Raw genomic sequence first — 20928 nt, 5'->3', positions numbered from 1 at the left:
AGCGGTGATTCTGGTGCCTCTCGCCGAACACAGCTGCAGTCGCTACTCCATTTATTTTGTGGTGCCTCGAAAAGGCGGGTCTTTCAGACTGATCCTCGACTTACGAAGAGTCAACGAGGCCCTAAGAGTGCGGCACTTTCACATGGAAACCCTGTGCTCTGTCATTGCAGTGGTACAGCCAGGAGAGTTTCTCACTAGAGAGTTGCACGGGGACAGAAATCCAACCAGTCCCCACCCGTTCCCACTAGAATCTAACCCATCCCCCGCCTGTCCCCATGGGGAATCTTACCTGTCCACGCAAGAATTTAACCTGTCCTCACCCACAAGAATTTAATGGTACATTAAAAAAAAAAATTCCTGTCAGCTCTCTGTCTCTGGATTTGAGCCGCAGTACTGCAGGCAAGGAAGGAACCCGAGTGGAGGAGTGGCCTAGTGGTTAGGGTTGTGGACTCTGGTCCTGGGGAACTGAGTTTGATTCCCACTTCAGGCACAGGCAGCTCCTTGTGACTCTGGGCAAGTCACTTAACCCTCCATTGCCCCAGGTACAAATAAGTACCTGTATATGTAAGCCGCATTGATCCTGCCATGAGTGGGAAAGCGTGGGGTACAAATGTAACAAAAAAAAAAAAGTTGGAACACTCAGTTGCGCACATATAAGACTTCTCTGATTCACTGGCACTGTGTGCTAAGAGATCACCACATGCACACGCCAGTAGGTCAGGTGACATCTGATGCTCATGCTTATGTCAGAGCTGAGGTCTGCGCATCAGCCCGGAAGCAGAGAGGATTAATAGTAATAGTAAATGATAGCAAATAAAAACTGGATCGGTCCATCCAGTCTGCCCAATAGTCACAATCATTATCAATTCATGATTCAATCAACATTGAATGTATATTATATACTTGATTATGGTCTTTCTGTGGCATTTCTGGGACATAGACCATAGAAGTCCGCCTGGCCCTATCCTTATGTTCCAACTGGTGGAGTTGCCCTCAAAGCCCACTCCAGCCTATTCATCTTCTCATTTGCGGGACACAGACCGTAAAAGTCTGTCCAGAACTTTCTTCATGTTCCAGCCACTAAAGTTGCTGTCTAAACCCTTTCCAGCCCATCCAAAACCAGATTGCCATATATGAGACACAGACCGTACAGGTCTCCCGGTATCAGCCCTAGTTCATCAAAGCCAGAGTCACCATGAAAGTGTCACGCGACACATCCACGCACATGCAGCCATTTAAGTTTAGGTTTTTTATAACTTCCATTTTCTAAATAGAGATCCTCTGTGTTCATCCCATGCCTTTTTGAATTTCATCACCATTTGTATCTCTACCACCTCCTTAATGGAGGCTTTCCACATCTGTGCTGTTAAAGCAAAGAGGAGGAGGAGACAGTACTCAAAGAACTTGGTACTCGGTAGGTGAGAGACTGGCGCAAGTGCAGCATACACTTCCACAGGAACCCCATAGAAACTGCTTTCGTCCCCACGGGAATCCTGCAAACCCCGTTCCCGTGCAAGTCTCTATTTCTCATGTCTCTAGACCTAAAAGAAGCGTATTTGCACATTCCTATCTGGCCTCCGCATCAGCGGTTTCTCCGGTTTGCGGTGTTGGGCCAGCATTTCCAGTTTCGGGCCTTGCTGTTTGGCCTAGCCACAGCTCCCCGTACCTTTTCCAAGGTAATGGTGGTGGTAGCTGCCTTTCTCAGGTGAGAGGGTATCAGTTCACCCTTATCTCGACGCCTGGCTCATCAGAGCGGATTCGGCAGACGAAAAGCCGTCTTGCCACAGCCACAGTGGTTGCGGTCCTTCAGACTCTGGGCTGGGTGGTCAATATACCCAAAAGTCACCTGACCCCCTTTCAGTCTCTCGAGTATTTGGGGGTCTGGTTCGACACGGCCTCGGTGTTTGTCTTTCTCCCCGACCTCAGGAGATGTAAGCTTCAGAATCAGGTCCATCTGCTCCTCCGGATGCCTCGCCCTCGAGCTTGGGACTTTGTTCAGCTTCTCGGGTCGATGACGGCCACCATGGAGGTGGTTTCCTGGGCGAGAGCTCATATGAGGCCACTGCAGATTGCTCTGCTCCAACAATGGTCTCCGGTCTCCCAGGAATATCAACGCAGACTAACTTGGCTCCCTGTGGCCCTGCACAGTATGGATTGGTGGCTCTCCGACAGGATGCTGCAACAGGTAATGCCGCTCGCGCTTCCTTCTTGGTGCCTGGTGATAACGTATGCCAGCCTTTCGGGCTGGGGAGCGCATTGCCAGGGAAGCTATGCTTAGGGTCAGTGGACACCCATGGAAGCGGGATGGTCCATCAATCGCTTGGAACTGAGAGCGATATTCCAGACTCTTCTGGCCTTCCACAAGATTCTGAAGGGGCTTGCTGTCCGAGTTCTGTCAGACAACACGACAGCGGTGGCCTATATCAATCGTCAGGGCGGCACTCCGTGCAGGGCCCTGGTCGCGGAGGCCGCTCAGATTTTCGTCTGGGCCGAGCTCCACTTGCATCTGCTGTCCGCAGCTCACATAGCAGGTGAGAGCAACGTGCAAGCCAATTTTCTCAGCAGACATCAAATCGACCCGGCGGAATGGGAACTGGCAGAAGAAGTTTTTCTTCAGATTTTTTGCCAAATGGGGGACTCCAGAATTGGATCTAATGGCATCAAGTCCAAACGCCAAAGTACCTTGCTTTTTCAGCAGAAGGAGAGATCCTCGCTCGGCGGGGTTGGATGCACTGGCTCAACCCTGGCCGTCAGGCCTCCTGTATGTGTTCCCTCCATGGCCCTTGATAGGGCGAGTCCTCCTGTGGATCCGACTGCACCGGGGATTGGTGATTCTCTTCGCTCTGGATTGGCCAAGGCGTCCGTGGTATGCGGATCTTCGTCGGATGATGGTGGAGGCTCCATTTCCTTTGCCTCTAGTGCCGAATCTGTAAGTTCAAGGTCCGGTGACTATGGAGGATCCCTGCCGATTTGGTCTTATGGCCTGGCTATTGAGAGGGCGCAATTGAGAGATAAGGGCTACTCTAACAAGGTCATCTCTACTCTTTTGCAGGCCCGCAAGCAGCCTACCTCCGCAGCTTATGCTCGGATCTGGCGCAAATTTGAGGCGTGGTGTGTTTCAAAGGCGATCACACCCATGTGGGCTACAGTCTTGCCAGTACTGGACTTTTTGCAGGATGGCTTACAAAAAGGCCTGGCTTACAATTCCCTGTGGGTTCAAGTGGCAGCATTGGCATGCTTTCGAGGGAAAGTCTCGGGTTTATCCCTTGCTGCTCATCCGGACATTGTCCGATGTCTCTGAGGGGCGCTTCGGCTCCGTCCTCCCGTGCGGTTGCCTTGTCCGGCCTGGAACCTTGGGCTGGTGTTGAAGGCTCTCCAGCGTTCGCCTTTCAAGCCGCTTAAGCGAGCTTTGGAGAAGGATGTGACTCTCAAGACAGTCTTTTTGGTGGCCATGACATCGGCTAGACGCATATCTGAGCTTCAGGCGCTTTCCTGTCGGGATTCTTTTCTACAATTCTCAGAGTCCAGAGTAACGGTGCGGACAGTGCCTTTCTTCCTGCCTAAAGTGGTTTCAGCGTTTCACCTGAACCAGCCCATTTTCTACCTTCCTTTTGTAGGGAAGACTTTCCGGATTCCTTTGGGCAATTGCATCTTTTGGATGTCCGCAGTGCTCTGTTGCAGTATCTACAGATGTCAAATGACTTCAGGACTTCTGATCACCTTCTTGTATTGTTGACAGGTCCTCGACGTGGGTGTCCAGCGTCTAAGGCCACTATAGCCCGTTGGCTCAGGGAAGTCATTTTTTCTGCGCATTTGCTTTCAGGCCGGTCTCCGCCTGAAGCGTTTAAGGCACATTCCACGAGAGCAATTTCCTCGGGGTATGTGTTCCTACCTGAGCAAAGGCGGTGTAAGCTTCAGAACCAGGTCCATCTGCTCCTGAGGATGCCTCGCCCGCGAGCTTGGGACATTGTCCAGCTGTTGGGGTCGATGACGGTCACCTTAGAAGTGGTGCCATGGGCGAGAGCGCACCCGAAACCTCTGCAGTGTTCCCTGCTTCAACGATGGTCTCCAGTATCTCAGGATTATCAATGCAGACTCACGTGGCTCCCTGCGGCCCGGCTCAGTATGGAGTGGTGGCTCTCAGACAACATGCTGTGGTGAGGAATGCCGCTGGCGCTCCCCGATTGGTGCCTGGTGGTAACAGATGCCAGCCTGAAGGGCTGGGGTGCACATTGCCGGGGAAGGCATGCCCATGGTCTCTGGACACCCGAGGAGTCAGCGTGGTCCATCAGTCGCTTGGAGTTCAAAGTGATATTCCAGGCGCTTCTGGCCTTTCAGTTGTCCCTGGAAGGATTGGCTGTCAGAGTTCTGTCGGACAACACTACAGCAGTGACCTATATAAATCGACAAGGCGGCACTCAGTGTCAAGCACTGGCCGTAGAGGCCGCTCAAATATGCCACTGGGCCGAGCTACATCTGTAGTTTCTGTCAGCAGCTCACATTGCAGGTCAGAGCAACGTGCAAGCCGATTAAGCAGGAATCAAATCGACCCAGCGGAGTGGGAACTTGCAGATTAAGCATTCCAGCAGATCTGTGCCAAATGGGGGACACCCGTAGCGGATCTTATGGCCTCAAGCGCAAATGCCAAAGTCCCGTGCTTTTACAGCAGACGGAGAGATCCTCGCTCGGCGGGGTTGGATGCCTTGGCTCAACCCTGGCCTCAGGGCCTCCTGTATGTGTTCCCTCTGTGGCCTTTGATAGGGCGAGTACTCCTGCGGATTCAGCTACATCAAGGAGAGGTGGTTCTCTTCGCCCCGGATTGGCCCAGGAGGCCGTGGTATGTGGACCTCCGGCAGATGCTGTTGGAGGCTCCCCTGCCGTTACCTCTGGTACCGAATCTGTTGTCACAGGGACCGGTAACCATGGAGGACGCCTGCCGCTTTGCTCTTACGGCATGGCTATTGAGAGAGCACAATTGAGAGACAAGGGCTATTCCAGTAAAGTCATTTCCACTCTCCTACAGGCCCGCAAGCGTTCCACTTCCGTGGCTTATGCCAGGATTTGGCACCAATTTGAGGCTTGGTGTGCTTCTAAAGCGATTACACCCATGTGGGCTTCTGTTGACCTTTTGCAGGATGGTTTACAAAAAGGCCTTGCCTATAATTCCCTGCGTGTTCAAGTGGCAGCCTTAGCATGTTTTCGAGGGAAGGTCGCTGGCCTTTCTCTGGCTGCTTGTCCGGTTGTGGCACGGTTTCTCAGAGGGGTGCTTCGGCTCCGTCCTCCCGTGCGAGCTCTGTGCCCGGCCTGGAACCTGGGGATATTTTTAACGGCCCTTCAGTGTTCGCCCTTCAAGCCGCTTAGGTGAGCTTCGGAGAAGGATGTGACCCTAAAGACTGTCTTTTTGGTGTCCATTGCATCAGCGAGACGGGTATCTGAGCTCCAGGCGCTGTCCTGTCGAGACCCATTTCTGCAATTCTCAGAGTCCGGAGTTATGGTACGTACTGTGCCGTCCTTCATGCCTAAGGTGGTTTCAGCGTTTCACCTAAATCAGCCTGTTTTCCTGACCTCCTTTTCTAAAGAGGAGTTTCCAGAATCCTTTGGGCAATTGCACTTCCTAAATGTGCAAAGGGCTCTGTTGCAGTATCTACGCATGTCAAATGCCTTTCGGACCTCTGATCATCTTTTTGTTCGGTTATCAGATCCACACAGAGGGTCTCCAGCGTCTAAAGCCACTATAGCCCGTTGGCTCAAGGAAGCTATTTTTTCAGCATATCTGCTGTCTGGTCGGCCTCCGCTTGAAGCCTTTAAGGCGCATTCCACAAGAGCGATTTCCTCTTCAAGAGATATGTAGTGCAGCTACTTGGGCTTCTCTTTTGCCTGACATTACAGGCTGGATGTGGCTGCCAGGAGAGACGTGCATTTTGGAGCACAAGTGCTGGCGCGTGGTGTGGCTTGTTCCCACCCTATCTAGGGATTGCTTTGTTACATCCCACTCGTAATGGATTCATCTGCTTGATGACAGGGAAGGGAAAATTAGGTTCTTACCTTGGTAATTTTCTTTCCTTTAGTCATAGCAGATGAATCCATGAGCCCTCCCTCAGTGGTTCATCATGTGATTGATGTTGTTTTATGTTCAGTTCTTCCTGTAGATATGTTCCCTCATTGGGAGAAGTTGGAAAACAGTCTTTAGGATTTCTGTTCTGTTACAGGAGGTTGAGTTCGTCCCTCCTTTGAATTGTTGCTCCTGTTCTGGGGCGTTCATCCGCTGTGGGGAAAGTTCATGTTATTAATGTGGCGGTGTCACACTGCTTTGGAAGCTTCAAATACTGAAGAGGCAGATGGAGCTAGCTGGCCATGAGACACTATGGTTTTTCAGTGCTCTCTAGCTCCCCCTGCTGGTTGATGGACACAACCTACTCGTAATGGATTCATCTGCTATGACCAAAGGAAAGAAAATTACCAAGATAAAAACCTTATTTTTCCCTTCAACTCCACTCATTATTTTATAGACCTCTATCATATCTCCCCTCAGCCGCCTGTTCTCCAAACTGAAGAGCCCTAGCCGCTTTAGCCTTTCCTCATAGAGAAGTCGTGAGGACTATTATGTGCTCTTGCAGAATCATCTTTGTGGACCTGCAGTTTTTCTCTTCAGTTTTTCTCTCTATATGCTCTACCTTCGCTTTCACCCAATGTAGTCTATTAAGATGTTTTATTGTGATTAGGTCAACATTTTATGTATCATGCTGTACCTTAATATGCACTGTTTGAAAATATTTTGTTTTGATATTGTCTATAGCCTGTAAAGTTGCATTTAAGAAGTTTATTACAAAATTAACAGCTCTGGAGAAAAATACAAATGATTAAGCTAGTCTTGTATAGTGTATAGTAACTTTTCATGTTCTTGCTTTCTCAAGTGAGGTGCTGGCTGCGGAATCCGTAGCATGCTTAAATAAAGCGCTTTCCCGTTTGCGTGATATCTGGGAAGAAATAGGAATACTGGAGCACCAGCGCATGGAAAGAACAGAGGTTGTGAAGAAACATATTAAAGTAAGTATAGCCTATATTTTTGGGCTTTTTTTTTTTTTTTAAGATTGAATTATTTGGAGACTTTTCAACAGCACTGAAACTAAAATGGGAAGGAACTTGATGGCTTAGGGGAATAGTCATAGAACTACCTAGGCTTTCATTTGTAGTTCACTACTTAGGTTGGCTCAAGGTAGTTGGAAGCCTTGGTCCAATTTAATGGGTCATAGCAGAAGTAGTCACATCACAGCCAACTTAAGAAAACCAGAAAAATCTGAATTCTGTTGTACAACTAGTTCTCCGAGGACAAGCAGGCTGCTTGTTCTCACTGATGGGTTGACGTCCTCGGCAGCCCCCTCCATCGGAAAAGTTTACTAGCAAAGGCCTTTGCTAGTCCTCGCGCGCCCATGCGCACCGCGCATGCGCGGCCGTCTTCCCGCCCGAAACCGGCTCGAGCCGGCAAGTCTTCTTTCGTCCGCACTCGGTACGGTCGTGTTACGCCGTTCGTGCCCCAGAGAGTCGACCTCGCGCGTCCTTTTCGACGTGTTTTTGTCCTATGTTTCCTCAAAAAAGTTCGGGAAGCGCTCCGGAAGTGTTCCGGAAGACCCTTTTCGGGTTTTCTGCCCTTCCCGTATTTCTCAGTTTTTGCCCCGTAAGTTTTCTTTCGTTGTCGGGGTAGGCCTCGTTTGGCCTCGGTCGAGATTTTTCTCCCTCTAAATTTTGGTGCTTCAATTTTCGCCATTTCGGCTTTTGATTTCGCCGGCGTGATTTTTCCGCCCATGACATCGAAGCCTTCCAGCGGCTTCAAGAAGTGCACCCAGTGCGCCCGGGTAATCTCGCTCACTGATAGGCACTCTGCGTGTCTTCAGTGTCTAGGGGCCCAGCACCGCCCTCAGAACTGCAGTCTGTGTTCCCTGTTACAAAGGCGGACTCAGGTAGCGAGATTAGCCCAGTGGAACGTTTTGTTCTCGGGCTCTTCGTCGGCATCGGCACCGGAGGCATCGAGTGCATCGACGTCGTCAGCGTCCGGACCATCTTCCTTGGCTGCCGCTCCATCGACTGCATCGAGGCATCGGACCTCTGCATCGGCGCCGAGGCATCGGGCGACTGCATCGACGTCGGTGGTACCGAGACTTCGTCTGCTGATGTCGTCGGACGGAGGTGCATCGTCAGGAGTGCAGGTGAGGGCTGTCCATTCCCCTGCTGGTGGCGGTGAGCCTTCGGGTGGGTCTCCTCCTACCCTGAGGGCTCCTGCGGTACAGCCCCCCCGGGATCGACCTTCTTCGGTCTCGGCCCCGAGGAAGCGACGGATGGATTCTACGTCCTCCTCGTCGGTGCCGGGGAGCTCCGGTGACATGCTTCGGAAGAAGTCGAAGAAGCATCGACACCGGTCTCCTCCCCATGTCGGCACCGAGAGCTCTGGGTCGCCGAGGGATTCGGCACCCAGCAGGCATCGGCACCGAGAGGACCGCTCACCCTCTGTTCAGGAGGTGTCGATGCGCTCCACTCTGGACAGCCCGGAACAGCCTCCTCGCCCGGAACAGGTTCTGACGTCGACGCCTGCATCGGCCTCTCAGCCTTTCTCTGCAGCCGCTCTAAATGAGAGCCTCCGGGCCGTTCTCCCAGAGATTCTGGGAGAGCTGTTGCGCCCTACCCCTCCGGTACCGGCGGTGCTTGCGCCTCCGGTACCGTCGAGTGTGGCGCCGGCTGGCCCATCGCCCAGGTTGAGGTCCCTGACGTCGGTACCGCGTGTGGTGCCGACCGCGGCCACCTCCCAGGAAGGCCTCCCGACTACGTCGGCGGAGGGAGCTTCGCCGATGCGGGCGAGGGAGTCTACCTCTCGACGCCCCCACCGTGGACGGGGTTCCACCGAGTCGAGCAGGGCGAGGTTGCAGACACAGGTTCGTGAACTTGTGTCTGACACCGAGGGTGAGGCCTCGTGGGAGGAAGAGGAGGACCCCAGATATTTCTCTGACGAGGAGTCTGAGGGTCTTCCTTCTGATCCCACTCCCTCTCCTGAGAGACAGCTTTCTCCTCCCGAGAGTCTGTCTTTTGCTTCCTTTGTCCGGGAGATGTCTACGGCCATCCCCTTCCCGGTGGTTGTGGAGGACGAGCCCAGGGCTGAAATGTTTGAGCTCCTGGACTATCCTTCTCCACCTAAGGAAGCGTCCACTGTTCCCTTGCACCATGTCCTGAAAAAGACATTGCTTGCGAACTGGACCAAGCCACTAAGTAATCCCCACATTCCCAAGAAGATTGAGTCCCAGTACCGGATCCATGGGGACCCAGAGCTGATGCGCACTCAGTTGCCTCATGACTCTGGAGTTGTGGATTTGGCCCTAAAGAAGGCTAAGAGTTCTAGGGAGCATGCTTCGGCGCCCCCGGGCAAAGACCCTAGAACCTTAGACTCCTTTGGGAGGAAGGCCTACCATTCTTCTATGCTCGTGGCCAAGATCCAGTCTTACCAGCTCTACACGAGCATACACATGCGGAACAATGTGCGGCAGTTGGCGGGCTTGGTTGATGCTCTTCCCCCTGAGCAAGCCAAGCCTTTTCAGGAGGTGGTCAGGCAGCTGAAGGCGTGCAGAAAATTCCTGGCCAGAGGAGTTTATGACACTTTTGATGTTGCGTCCAGGGCCGCTGCTCAAGGTGTGGTGATGCGCAGGCTCTCATGGCTGCGTGCCGCCGACCTGGAGAATAGACTCCAGCAGCGGATTGCGGACTCGCCTTGCCGTGCGGACAACATTTTTGGAGAAAATGTCGAGCAGGTGGTAGAGTCTCTCCACCAGCGGGACACCGCATTCGACAAGTTCTCCCGCCGGCAGCCTTCAGCCTCTACCTCTACAGGTAGAAGATTTTTCGGGGGAAGGAAGACTGGTCCCTATGCTTCTGGTAAGCGTAGGTACAATCCTCCTTCCCGACAGCCTGCGGCCCATGCTAAGCCCCAGCGCGCTCGCTCTCGTCAGCAGCGTGCGCCTCAGCAAGGCCCCGCGGCTCCCCAGCAAAAGCAAGGGGCGAGCTTTTGACTGGCTCCAGCAGAGCATAGCCGACATCCAAGTGTCAGTGCCGGGCGACCTGCCGGTCGGGGGGAGGTTGAAAGCTTTTCACCAAAGGTGGCCTCTCATAACCTCCGATCAGTGGGTTCTGCAAATAGTCCGGCAAGGATACACCCTCAATTTGGCCTCAAAACCTCCAAATTGTCCACCGGGAGCTCAGTCTTACAGCTTCCAGCACAAGCAGGTACTTGCAGAGGAACTCTCCGCCCTTCTCAGCGCCAATGCGGTCGAGCCCGTGCCATCCGGGCAAGAAGGGCTGGGATTCTATTCCAGGTACTTCCTTGTGGAAAAGAAAACAGGGGGGATGCGTCCCATCCTAGACCTAAGGGCCCTGAACAAATATCTCGTAAAAGAAAAGTTCAGGATGCTTTCCCTGGGCACCCTTCTCCCCATGATTCAGCAAAACGATTGGCTATGCTCTCTGGACTTGAAGGATGCCTACACACACATCCCGATACTGCCAGCTCACAGACAGTATCTGCGATTTCAGTTGGGCACACGCCACTTCCAGTACTGTGTGCTACCCTTTGGGCTCGCCTCTGCGCCCAGGGTGTTCACAAAGTGCCTAGCTGTGGTAGCAGCGGCACTTCGCAGGCTGGGGGTGCACGTGTTCCCATATCTCGACGATTGGCTGGTGAAGAACACATCCGAGGCAGGAGCCCTGCAGTCCATGCAGATGACTATTCGCCTCCTGGAGCTACTGGGGTTTGTGATAAATTACCCAAAGTCCCATCTTCTCCCAGTGCAGAAACTCGAATTCATAGGAGCCCTGCTGGATTCTCGGACGGCTCGCGCCTATCTCCCAGAGGCGAGAGCCAACAACTTGTTGTCCCTCGTCTCGCGGGTGCGAGCGTCCCAGCAGATCACAGCTCGGCAGATGTTGAGATTGCTGGGCCACATGGCCTCCACAGTTCATGTGACTCCCATGGCTCGCCTTCACATGAGATCTGCTCAATGGACCCTAGCCTCCCAGTGGTATCAGGCCGCTGGGGGTCTAGAGGACGTGATCCACCTGTCCACGAGTTTTCTCGAATCCCTGTATTGGTGGACGATTTGGTCCAATTTGACTCTGGGACGTCCTTTCCAAATTCCTCAGCCACAAAAAGTGCTGACCACGGATGCGTCTCTCCTGGGATGGGGAGCTCATGTCGATGGGCTTCACACCCAAGGAAGTTGGTCCCTCCAAGAACGCGATCTACAGATCAATCTTCTGGAGTTGCGAGCGATCTGGAACGCTCTGAAGGCTTTCAGAGATCGGCTGTCCCACCAAATTATCCAAATTCAGACAGACAACCAGGTTGCCATGTACTATGTCAACAAGCAGGGGGGCACCGGATCTCGCCCCCTGTGTCAGGAAGCCGTCAGCATGTGGCTCTGGGCTCGCCGTCAAGGCATGGTGCTCCAAGCCACATATCTGGCAGGCGTAAACAACAGTCTGGCCGACAGGTTGAGCAGGATTATGCAACCTCACGAGTGGTCGCTCAATTCCCGTGTGGTACGACAGATCTTCCAGGCGTGGGGCACCCCCCTGGTGGATCTCTTCGCATCTCGAGTGAACCACAAAGTCCCTCAGTTCTGTTCCAGGCTTCAGGCCCACGGCAGACTGGCATCGGATGCCTTCCTCCTGGATTGGGGGGAGGGCCTGCTGTATGCTTATCCTCCCATCCCTCTGGTGGGGAAGACTTTGTTGAAACTCAAGCAAGACCGAGGCACCATGATTCTGATTGCTCCTTTTTGGCCGCGTCAGATCTGGTTCCCCCTTCTTCTGGAGTTATCCTCCGAAGAACCGTGGAGATTGGAGTGTTTTCCGACCCTCATCACACAGGACGAGGGGGCGCTTCTGCATCCCAACCTCCAGTCTCTGGCTCTCACGGCCTGGATGTTGAGGGCGTAGACTTTGCCTCTTTGGGTCTGTCAGAGGGTGTCTCCCGCATCTTGCTTGCTTCCAGGAAAGATTCCACTAAGAGGAGTTACTTCTTCCATTGGAGGAGGTTTGCCGTCTGGTGTGACAGCAAGGCCCTAGATCCTCGCTCTTGTCCTACACAGACCCTGCTTGAATACCTTCTGCACTTGTCCGAGTCTGGTCTCAAGACCAACTCTGTAAGGGTTCACCTTAGTGCAATCAGTGCATATCATTACCGTGTGGAAGGTAAGCCGATCTCAGGACAGCCTTTAGTTGTTCGCTTCATGAGAGGTTTGCTTTTGTCAAAGCCCCCTGTCAAGCCTCCTACAGTGTCATGGGATCTCAATGTCGTTCTCACCCAGCTGATGAAACCTCCTTTCGAGCCACTGAATTCCTGCCATCTGAAGTACTTGACCTGGAAGGTCATTTTCTTGGTGGCAGTTACTTCAGCTCGTAGAGTCAGTGAGCTTCAGGCCCTGGTAGCCCAGGCCCCTTACACCAAATTTCATCATAACAGAGTAGTCCTCCGCACTCACCCTAAGTTCTTGCCAAAGGTCGTGTCGGAGTTCCATCTGAACCAGTCAATTGTCTTGCCAACTTTCTTTCCCCGTCCTCATTCCTGCCCTGCTGAACGTCAGCTGCACACATTGGACTGCAAGAGAGCATTGGCCTTCTACCTGGAGCGGACACAGCCCAACAGACAGTCCGCCCAATTGTTTGTTTCTTTTGATCCCAATAGGAGGGGAGTGGCTGTGGGGAAACGCACCATATCCAATTGGCTAGCAGATTGCATTTCCTTCACTTACGCCCAGGCGGGGCTGGCTCTTGAGGGTCATGTCACGGCTCATAATGTTAGAGCCATGGCTGCGTCGGTAGCCCACTTGAAGTCAGCCTCCATTGAAGAAATTTGCAAAGCTGCGACGTGGTCATCTGTCCACACATTCACATCTCATTACTGCCTGCAGCAGGACACCCGACGCGACAGTCGGTTCGGGCAGTCAGTTCTTCAGAACCTGTTTGGGCTTTAGGATCCAACTCCACCCCCCGAGGGCCCTGTTTGTTCTGTTCCAGGCTGCACTCTCAGTTAGTTGGTAAATTTTTTAGGTCAATCTCAGTTATGTCCTCGCCGTTGCGAGGCCCAATTGACCATGGTTGTTGTTTTGAGTGAGCCTGGGGGCTAGGGATACCCCATCAGTGAGAACAAGCAGCCTGCTTGTCCTCGGAGAAAGCGAATGCTACATACCTGTAGAAGGTATTCTCCGAGGACAGCAGGCTGACTGTTCTCACAAACCCGCCCGCCTCCCCTTTGGAGTTGAGTCTTCCCTTGAAGTGTATTGTCTTGCTACATACTGGACTGGCCGGCTCGAGCTGGTTTCGGGCGGGAAGACGGCCGCGCATGCGCGGTGCGCATGGGCGCGCGAGGACTAGCAAAGGCCTTTGCTAGTAAACTTTTCTGATGGAGGGGGCTGCCGAGGACGTCAACCCATCAGTGAGAACAATCAGCCTGCTGTCCTCGGAGAATACCTTCTACAGGTATGTAGCATTCGCTTTACAGATTGTGATGAGGACACAAGGAGTGAGATAGCTTTAAGTCTGAATTTCCCATTGAGTTGTGTAGTGTAGACATATATTTAAGTGTCTCTTCCTGTTTCTGACAGCTAGTGCGACCATAATCGCTGGGATTGCTATCCATAGGAAATTAATCATAATATTCTGGACTCAACTTATCTGAATATAAAAGTATATTTCCTTGTCTGGCTGCACCATTCTGAACAAGTGGGTGTTATCTCATCCTAGCAGTAGATGGGAGGTAGAGGAAAAACTGATCTTCCAGTGATCTTGCTGGTATAATGTGCTGGTGCTTAGTGGAAAATTTCAGTAGGCTCTACCTCTAGCAGATAAGAATAGCCATACTGGGTCAGACCAGCCCAGTATCCTGTTTCCAACAGTGGCTAAGCCAGATCAGAAGTACTTGGTAGAAACCCAAATAGTGGCAGCATTCAATGCTACCAATCCCAGCGCAAGCAGTAGCTTCCCCATGTCTGTCTCGCACGAGAACACACAACTCACACCACGAGAGACCAAATAGACCCGGATACTTTCTGGCAACAGATATACAACAACGATTGGACAGCACAAATGGAGTCCATAAATTACATAGTAACATAGTAGATGACGGCAGAAAAAGACCTGCACGGTCCATCTAGTCTGCCCAACAAGATAAACTCATATGTGCTACTTTTTGTGTATACCTTACCTTGATTTGTATCTGCCATTTTCAGGGCACAGACTGTAGAAGTGTTGCCCAGCACTAGCCCCGCCTCCCAAACACCAGCCCCGCCTTCCAATCTCGGCTAAGCTTCTAAGGATCCATTCCTTCTGAACAGGATTCCTTTGTTTATCCCACGCATGTTTGAATTCCATTACCGTTTGCATCTCCACCACCTCCCGCGGGGGGGGCATTCCAAGTATCCACCACTCTCTGTGAAAAATTACCTCTCAGAATGGGACAAAAGATGCACACACATACTAGACGAAATAGCACCCTTACAAACAAGAACTTCACGTAGACACAACTCGATACCGTGGTTCAGTGAAGAATTTAAAATATTAGAAACACAATCTAGGAAACTGGAACGCGCATGGAAAAAAATAAGATGAACACACACTCAACGCATGGAAACAACCACAAAGGAAATACAAATACGCAATAAGGACCAAAAGGTCGTACTTCAAAACTAAAATTGGGCCGAACTACAAAAACACGAAGAAGCTTTCCTTGTCATCAGCAGCAGATGAATCCATTACCTGATGGGTTGTATCTGCCTACCAGCAGGTGGAGATGGAGCACGCTGAAAAACCACAGTGACCCTGTCTGCCCCAACTGCCTTCATTATTTCTCTATCTCCCAGCAGGTGTGGACGTAGCTTGATCAGCTCCTGGATTTCTGCCTGGGGTGGCTCCTGTGCTATGCCAGTTGAGCAGGGGTGTTGTGGCTGGTGGTGCCCACTTTAAAGGCATATAGGTCAGGGATTGGTGATCCTTATCTCTACGGGCTAGCCAAGGCGTCCGTGGTATGCGGATCTCCGCCGGATGCTGGTGGAGGCACCAGTTCCTTTGTCCCTTGTTCCGAACCTGTTGGTTCAGGGCCCGGTGTTTATGAAAGATCCCTGCCGATTTTGTCTTACGGCCTGGCTATTGAGAGGGCGCAATTGAGAGACGAGGGCTACTCTAACAAGGTCATCTCCACTGTCTTGCAGGCCTGCAAGCGGTCCACCTCCGCAGCTTATGCTCGGATCTGGCGCAAGTTTGAGGCGTGGTGTGTTTCAAAGGCGATCACTCCCACGCGGGCTACTGTCTCGCCGGTGCTGGACTTTTTGCAGGATGGCTTACAATTCCCTGCGGGTTCAAGTGGCAGCATTTGCATGCTATCGAGGGAAAGTCTCTGGCTTGTCTCTTGCTGCTCATCCGGACATTACCCGATTTTCTCAGAGGGGTGCTTAGGCTCCGTTCTCCCGTTCGGTCGACTTGTCCGGCCTGGAACCTGGGGCTGGTGTTGAAGGCTCTTCAGTGTTCTCTTTTCAAGCCGCTTAAGCGAGCTTCGGAGAAGGATGTGACTCTCAAGACAGTCGGTTAGACACGTGTCTGAGCTTCAGGCCCTGTCCTGTCGGGACCCTTTTCTGCAATTCTCGAAATCCGGAATAATGGTACGTACGGTGCCTTCCTGAACCAGCCCATTTTTCTGCCTTCCTTTTCTAGGGAACATTTCCCGTACTCCTCTGGGCAGTTACATCTTTTGGGTGTTCGCAGGTCGCTGTTGCAGTATCTACAGATGTCAAATGACTTCAGGACTTCTGATTAGCGTTTTGTATTGTTGACAGGTCCTCGATGCGGGTGCCCGGCGTCTGAGGCCACTATAGCCCGTTGGCTCAAGGAAGTCATTTTTTCTGCGTATCTGCTTTCAGGCCAGTCTCCACCTGAAGCGTTTAAGGCGCATTCCATGAGTGTGATGTCCTCGTGGGCTGAAACGAGTGCACTCTCTCTTCAAGAGATCTGTAGTGCGGCTACTTGGGTTTCTCTACTCTCTTTTGTCTGGCATTACAAGCTGGATGCTGCAGCGAAGCAGGATGCTATTTTTGGAGCACAAGTGCTTGCTCGCGGTGTGGCTGGTTCCCACCCTAAGTAGGGATTGCTTTTCTACATCCCATCAGTTAATGGATTCATCTGCTGCTGATGACAAGGAAGGGAAAATTAGGTACTTACCTTGGTAATTTTCTTTCCTTTAGTCACAGCAGATGAATCCATGATCCCTCCCTGCCTGACTTTGTTTTTTTGTTCAGATATTTTATGCAGATATTGTATCTCATCGGGAGAAGTTGAAAACCAGTTCTCAGAATTTCTACATGCTGTTCTATTACAGGAGGTTGAGATTGTCCCTCCTTGGATGCTCCTGCTCTGGGGCGGTTGTTCGCTGTGAGGAATGTTCATGTTATTCTACTTTGAGGATTCACTCTGCTTTGGAAATTTCGAATACTGAAGGCAGATGGAGCTAGCCGTTCAAGGGACACTATGGTTTTTCAGTGTTCTCTATCTCCACCTGCTGGATACAACCCATCAGTTAATGGATTCGTCTGCTGTGACTAAAGGAAAGAAAATTACCAAGATAAGAACCTAATTTTCCCATCTGCATGAAACATTTATTTTGACTTAAAAACCACTTGCCCCTGAAACATGTTCAAAACAGAATAATCCATTTGTGTATCTAAAATGTAAACTTCTTCAAAACAGATGATGTGATTCCATGTATCCCAATGAAAGAGTTTAATTTTACTTCCATTTAATTTCAATATATCCCATCAACAGGCTTCCCAAGGCGGCAGATTGCAACAGCAGTTAAGATGAACCCAACAGAAAACGGGATACCTTCACTGAAATTTGGCCATCTGTATTGTATAGAACTGTGTATAAAAATGAGTACAAAATACAGTTTATAAGTGCTGTTTCTGTCAGCTACAATCGCTTTTTAAGCTGTTTTAGTGATATTCAGCTTTTATTTCATGATATCTATATCTAGTTATGGGAAGCTTTCAAATAAATAAACTAAAAAGTTAGAGGGAAGGGCAGAGGAGATATATTTATGTTTAAAATGGCCTCATTTTGAAAGTTGTATTATGTTAAGGTTATACAATAAGGTTTGTTAGCTGACACATGTAGTCAATGTATTCATTGTATTCATAGGTTATTATCGGCTGCTAGATATTGGAAATATTGGAAATAGTTGGCTTCATTGAGCCGGAATGTGATGTTCAAATGGTACATGTCTTTTCTTCTAATAATAAAGATATTTTCAAAAAAAAAAAAAAAAAAAGCTGTGAAATAAGTTAAAAAGAAAATCTTTTGTCTGCCTCCTTTTAAGGCACTACCTATCCAACTGGATCAGCTTTAGATTTTTTTTATAGATGGGCCACGCATGGGCAGTTATTTATTTCTAATAATCTTTTGCAATTTTCAATAGCGTTTGCTATTGTTTTGGTATACTAAAATGGCAGCGAGCTCCGCCTACTGGCTTCAGCCCATATAATGGACTAGATAGGCTCACCCCGTCTCCTGTTTTTCATCTAACCTCCTTGCCCCCTTTATACTAGTGATGTCACTGGAATCAGTCAGTTCTCTACTACCATCTGCTGGTAGCCAGAGAACAATCCAAACAGTTCAGAATGATACAGCAGGACTACAGGAAAAGAAACATTTTAATAGGTGCAACTATAAAATTCACCTTCTCATTAGAGTATTAGTCTGTTTGAATATAATCAAAGACAATACTATAGAGACTGGACAATTATCCTACTAATATGCATGGGTTTATTTTTCTGCTTCCCCCTCACCCCCCTCAGAGTCTCTTGGACATGATGATAGCGGAGGAGGAGAGTCTCAAAGAACGCCTGTTAAAGAATATTGCTCTTTGCCGCAAGGAGCTTAAAACACTCTGCCAAGAACTTAACTTGCCTTCGTTTGAAGTAAGTTTGATTTATGTAAACTGGATCCTCTGTGGAGGTGCCAACTCAGAAGGGTACCTGAAAAATTCCTAAAAATCAATAAAAGGGCTCTAGTGGGTGGGGGAAGGAACTCACCTCAAGGCCTTATGGTTTATTTCATTTTATATATCAACTTTCTTGTAAAACATAAGGTGGGTTATAAAGGCTAATTAAAATCGGAGAGAAAAGGAAAAGAATGTCATTTCATATGTAAGTTAAGGGATGAGCAGCTAGAACCTATGCTGTGGACTATCCCTTCCCAAAGTTAGATCACACACGCACACTCCTGAAAAGGTAGGTTTTTAATGCTGCCTTGAATTTTGGAAAGAGTGGTTTTGTGCATAACATTAAAGGCATTGAATTCCATAAAAAGTAGGGCTGCATTTTGATTAAAAACTTTAATCATAAGATTAAAGGTGGGGGTGTAGCCAGCAGTTCATTGGGAGGAGACACAGGTCCATTCTCTCACCTCGCCTTCCTGCATGGTATATCCTCCTGCTTGTTGCACCCTGAATATGTTTTTTATAGATAGTCTTACACCTACCTCTCCTACCCCCACCCATCAAATCCCTTAGAGAGGCAGTAAGGCAAGAAGGCATGGAAGCCTATGAAAAGTTACCAAAGCCAAAGTGATGCAACCAGATATGGAGGGGCAATTAGACAGGACAACTGGAGCAAAGATCTTGAGGGAGAGTACCAATCCAGACAAGGTAAGATGCAGGGAGAGTGCTGATCACCTATCAAGTTACTGGGGACCATTTTTCCTCTTACTGCCTCCTACTCTGCAGAGCAGCTGTAATCGTCTCATAGTTCTGCAACTCAGCACAAACAATATATCGGCCCTCCAGAGAGGGACCTGCTAAATCTTTTCACGCTCTGGCAATTGTCATTTTAGCTGCTAAGAAGAGTTGATGCTCAGTCATGGACCCTGATAATCCGGACTGCTGGCACCACTCAAATCAAGATAGTTATGAATGATGCACAGTTTAAGTGAGGAAAAAGCCTCAATTACCAAGGAGAACTCCTGTGTTGGACAGCCAACTTAAGGGAGCCACCTCAAAATCATCACAGGCTAAAAACCTCTTAAATTATCATTTCACACTTGAGCCTGATGCTTAAATCTTAGAGGCACTAAGTTGCATTAATCTTGCACTTATCTTAGGACAGCTGTCAAGTCGAATCCACCTTCCACGGCCCGAGTTTCGGTGACTGCCTCAGGGTCCGTGGTTAACCGACTAGCTGTATTCCTAAAAAACATAATCAAATGATGATCGTACCACTCATTTCTCTTGCGGCGACCTCCATTTGTAACTTTATATATTCCTTACATTAAATGCTGCAGTTCTTATTTTCTGTGAGTGCTACCAACATGGCTTCCCTTTATAAAGCCTGACATCAGACGCTAATAAAGTAGTCCACCAATAGACAGCCGGTTCCATACCCACGTATAGTGACGAGGCTAGACCCAATGTTAGCCGTTCTTCAGGAGTATAGATCTGATCTGTTATACATTATCAGTAGATGAACATAATGTATTAGCTAAAGGATTCACTTTTGTACCTACAGTTTTCCATGACACATTTCAGAGTAGCGTTGATTTAGAGAGATTTCTCTGCACCGTAAGGATTAAAACATTCTTCTCGGAACAGGAGGAGGAGAGATCAGAAATATCTAGGGTCAAATTAAAATCCAAATGGGTGCCCCCCACTCCATCAGAACCAGCAGTGACCATTTTTAGACAATTAGTTGTTAAAGAACTTGAAAAATTGGAAGGGCACAGGTATAGAGGACATAGTAATTGTTCCAGACAGGAATTATTAGCGATAGAATCGCTAAGGGAGAACAGAGAAATAGTAATTAGGAAGGCTGATAAGGGAGGTTTGATAGTAATACAGGATAGGGTTGAGTATGTAAAGGACGCACTTAGACAATTATTAAATCCATGTGATTATGAGGCGTTATGGCAAGATCCCACTCAGATGCTACAAGAAAAGATATTTGCAGTCACAGGGAATGGATTTGCAAGAAGTTTCATTACACAAAAAGAGTTTGCATTTCTGAACACAAAAGCTCTGTGCATTCCAAGATTTTACACTCTACCTAAGATCCATAAAAGACTAACGGATCCCCCTGGACGCCGATTGTGTACAACAGACGAGATCGTACATTAAGGATACGACAGATTTTCTAGTTCAACTACAAAAAGTTGGAAATGTAGAAGATAATTGGCTGTTGGTTACAATGGATGTCACCAGCTTATATACAATCATTCTGCTGCACGTCTCATATTCCGCCAGAACCGATATACTCATATCACCCCTCTCCTCAGGTCACTTCACTGGCTTCCGATCAGATACCGCATTCAATTTAAGCTTCTCCTTCTTACCTACAAATGCACTCAGTCTGCTGCCCCTCACTATCTTTCTACCCTCATCTCCCCTTACGTTCACGCCCGTAACCTCCGTTCACAGGATAAATCCCTCCTCTCAGTACCCTTATCCACCACCGCCAACTCCAGGCTCCGCTCATTCTGCCTCGCCTCACCCTATGCTTGGAACAACTTTCCTGAGCCCTTACGCCAAGCCCCCTCCCTACCCATCTTCAAGTCTTTGCTTAAAGCCCACCTCTTCAATGCTGCGTTCGGCATCTAACCCTTACCGTTCAGTGAATCCAGACTGCCCCAATTTGACTGCCCCTATCGGACCGACCGTTCACTTGTCTATTAGATTGTAAGCTCTTTGAGCAGGGACTGTCTCTCTTTGTTAAATTGTACAGCGCTGCGTAACCCTAGTAGCGCTCTAGAAATGTTAAGTAGTAGTAGTAGGATGAAGCGATTAACATTGTGAAGGACACTCTGGAGCAATGGAATGATTGTAAAATACCCACCTCCTTCATTGTAGAATTAGCGGCG

General features: G+C 49.6%; 1 protein-coding gene across 3 annotated transcripts in view; it reads left to right on the top strand.

Moving 5' to 3' along the window:
* Nucleotides 1-20928, top strand: part of PRC1 (protein regulator of cytokinesis 1) — a 173790-nt gene that overhangs the window by 13486 nt on the left and 139376 nt on the right. For all 3 annotated transcript variants that reach the window (XM_030189664.1, XM_030189665.1, XM_030189663.1), the window contains exons 2-3: nt 6915-7047; nt 17877-17999. In XM_030189664.1, the coding sequence (XP_030045524.1) occupies nt 6915-7047; nt 17877-17999 (256 nt within the window). The remainder of the gene's footprint in view (nt 1-6914; nt 7048-17876; nt 18000-20928) is intronic.

Source organism: Microcaecilia unicolor, chromosome 1, assembly GCF_901765095.1.
Source record: "Microcaecilia unicolor chromosome 1, aMicUni1.1, whole genome shotgun sequence".
Classification (NCBI taxonomy): Eukaryota; Metazoa; Chordata; class Amphibia; order Gymnophiona; family Siphonopidae; genus Microcaecilia; species Microcaecilia unicolor.
The sequence above is the reverse complement of the archived record's forward strand: the minus strand, read 5'-3'. Positions and strand labels throughout refer to the sequence as shown.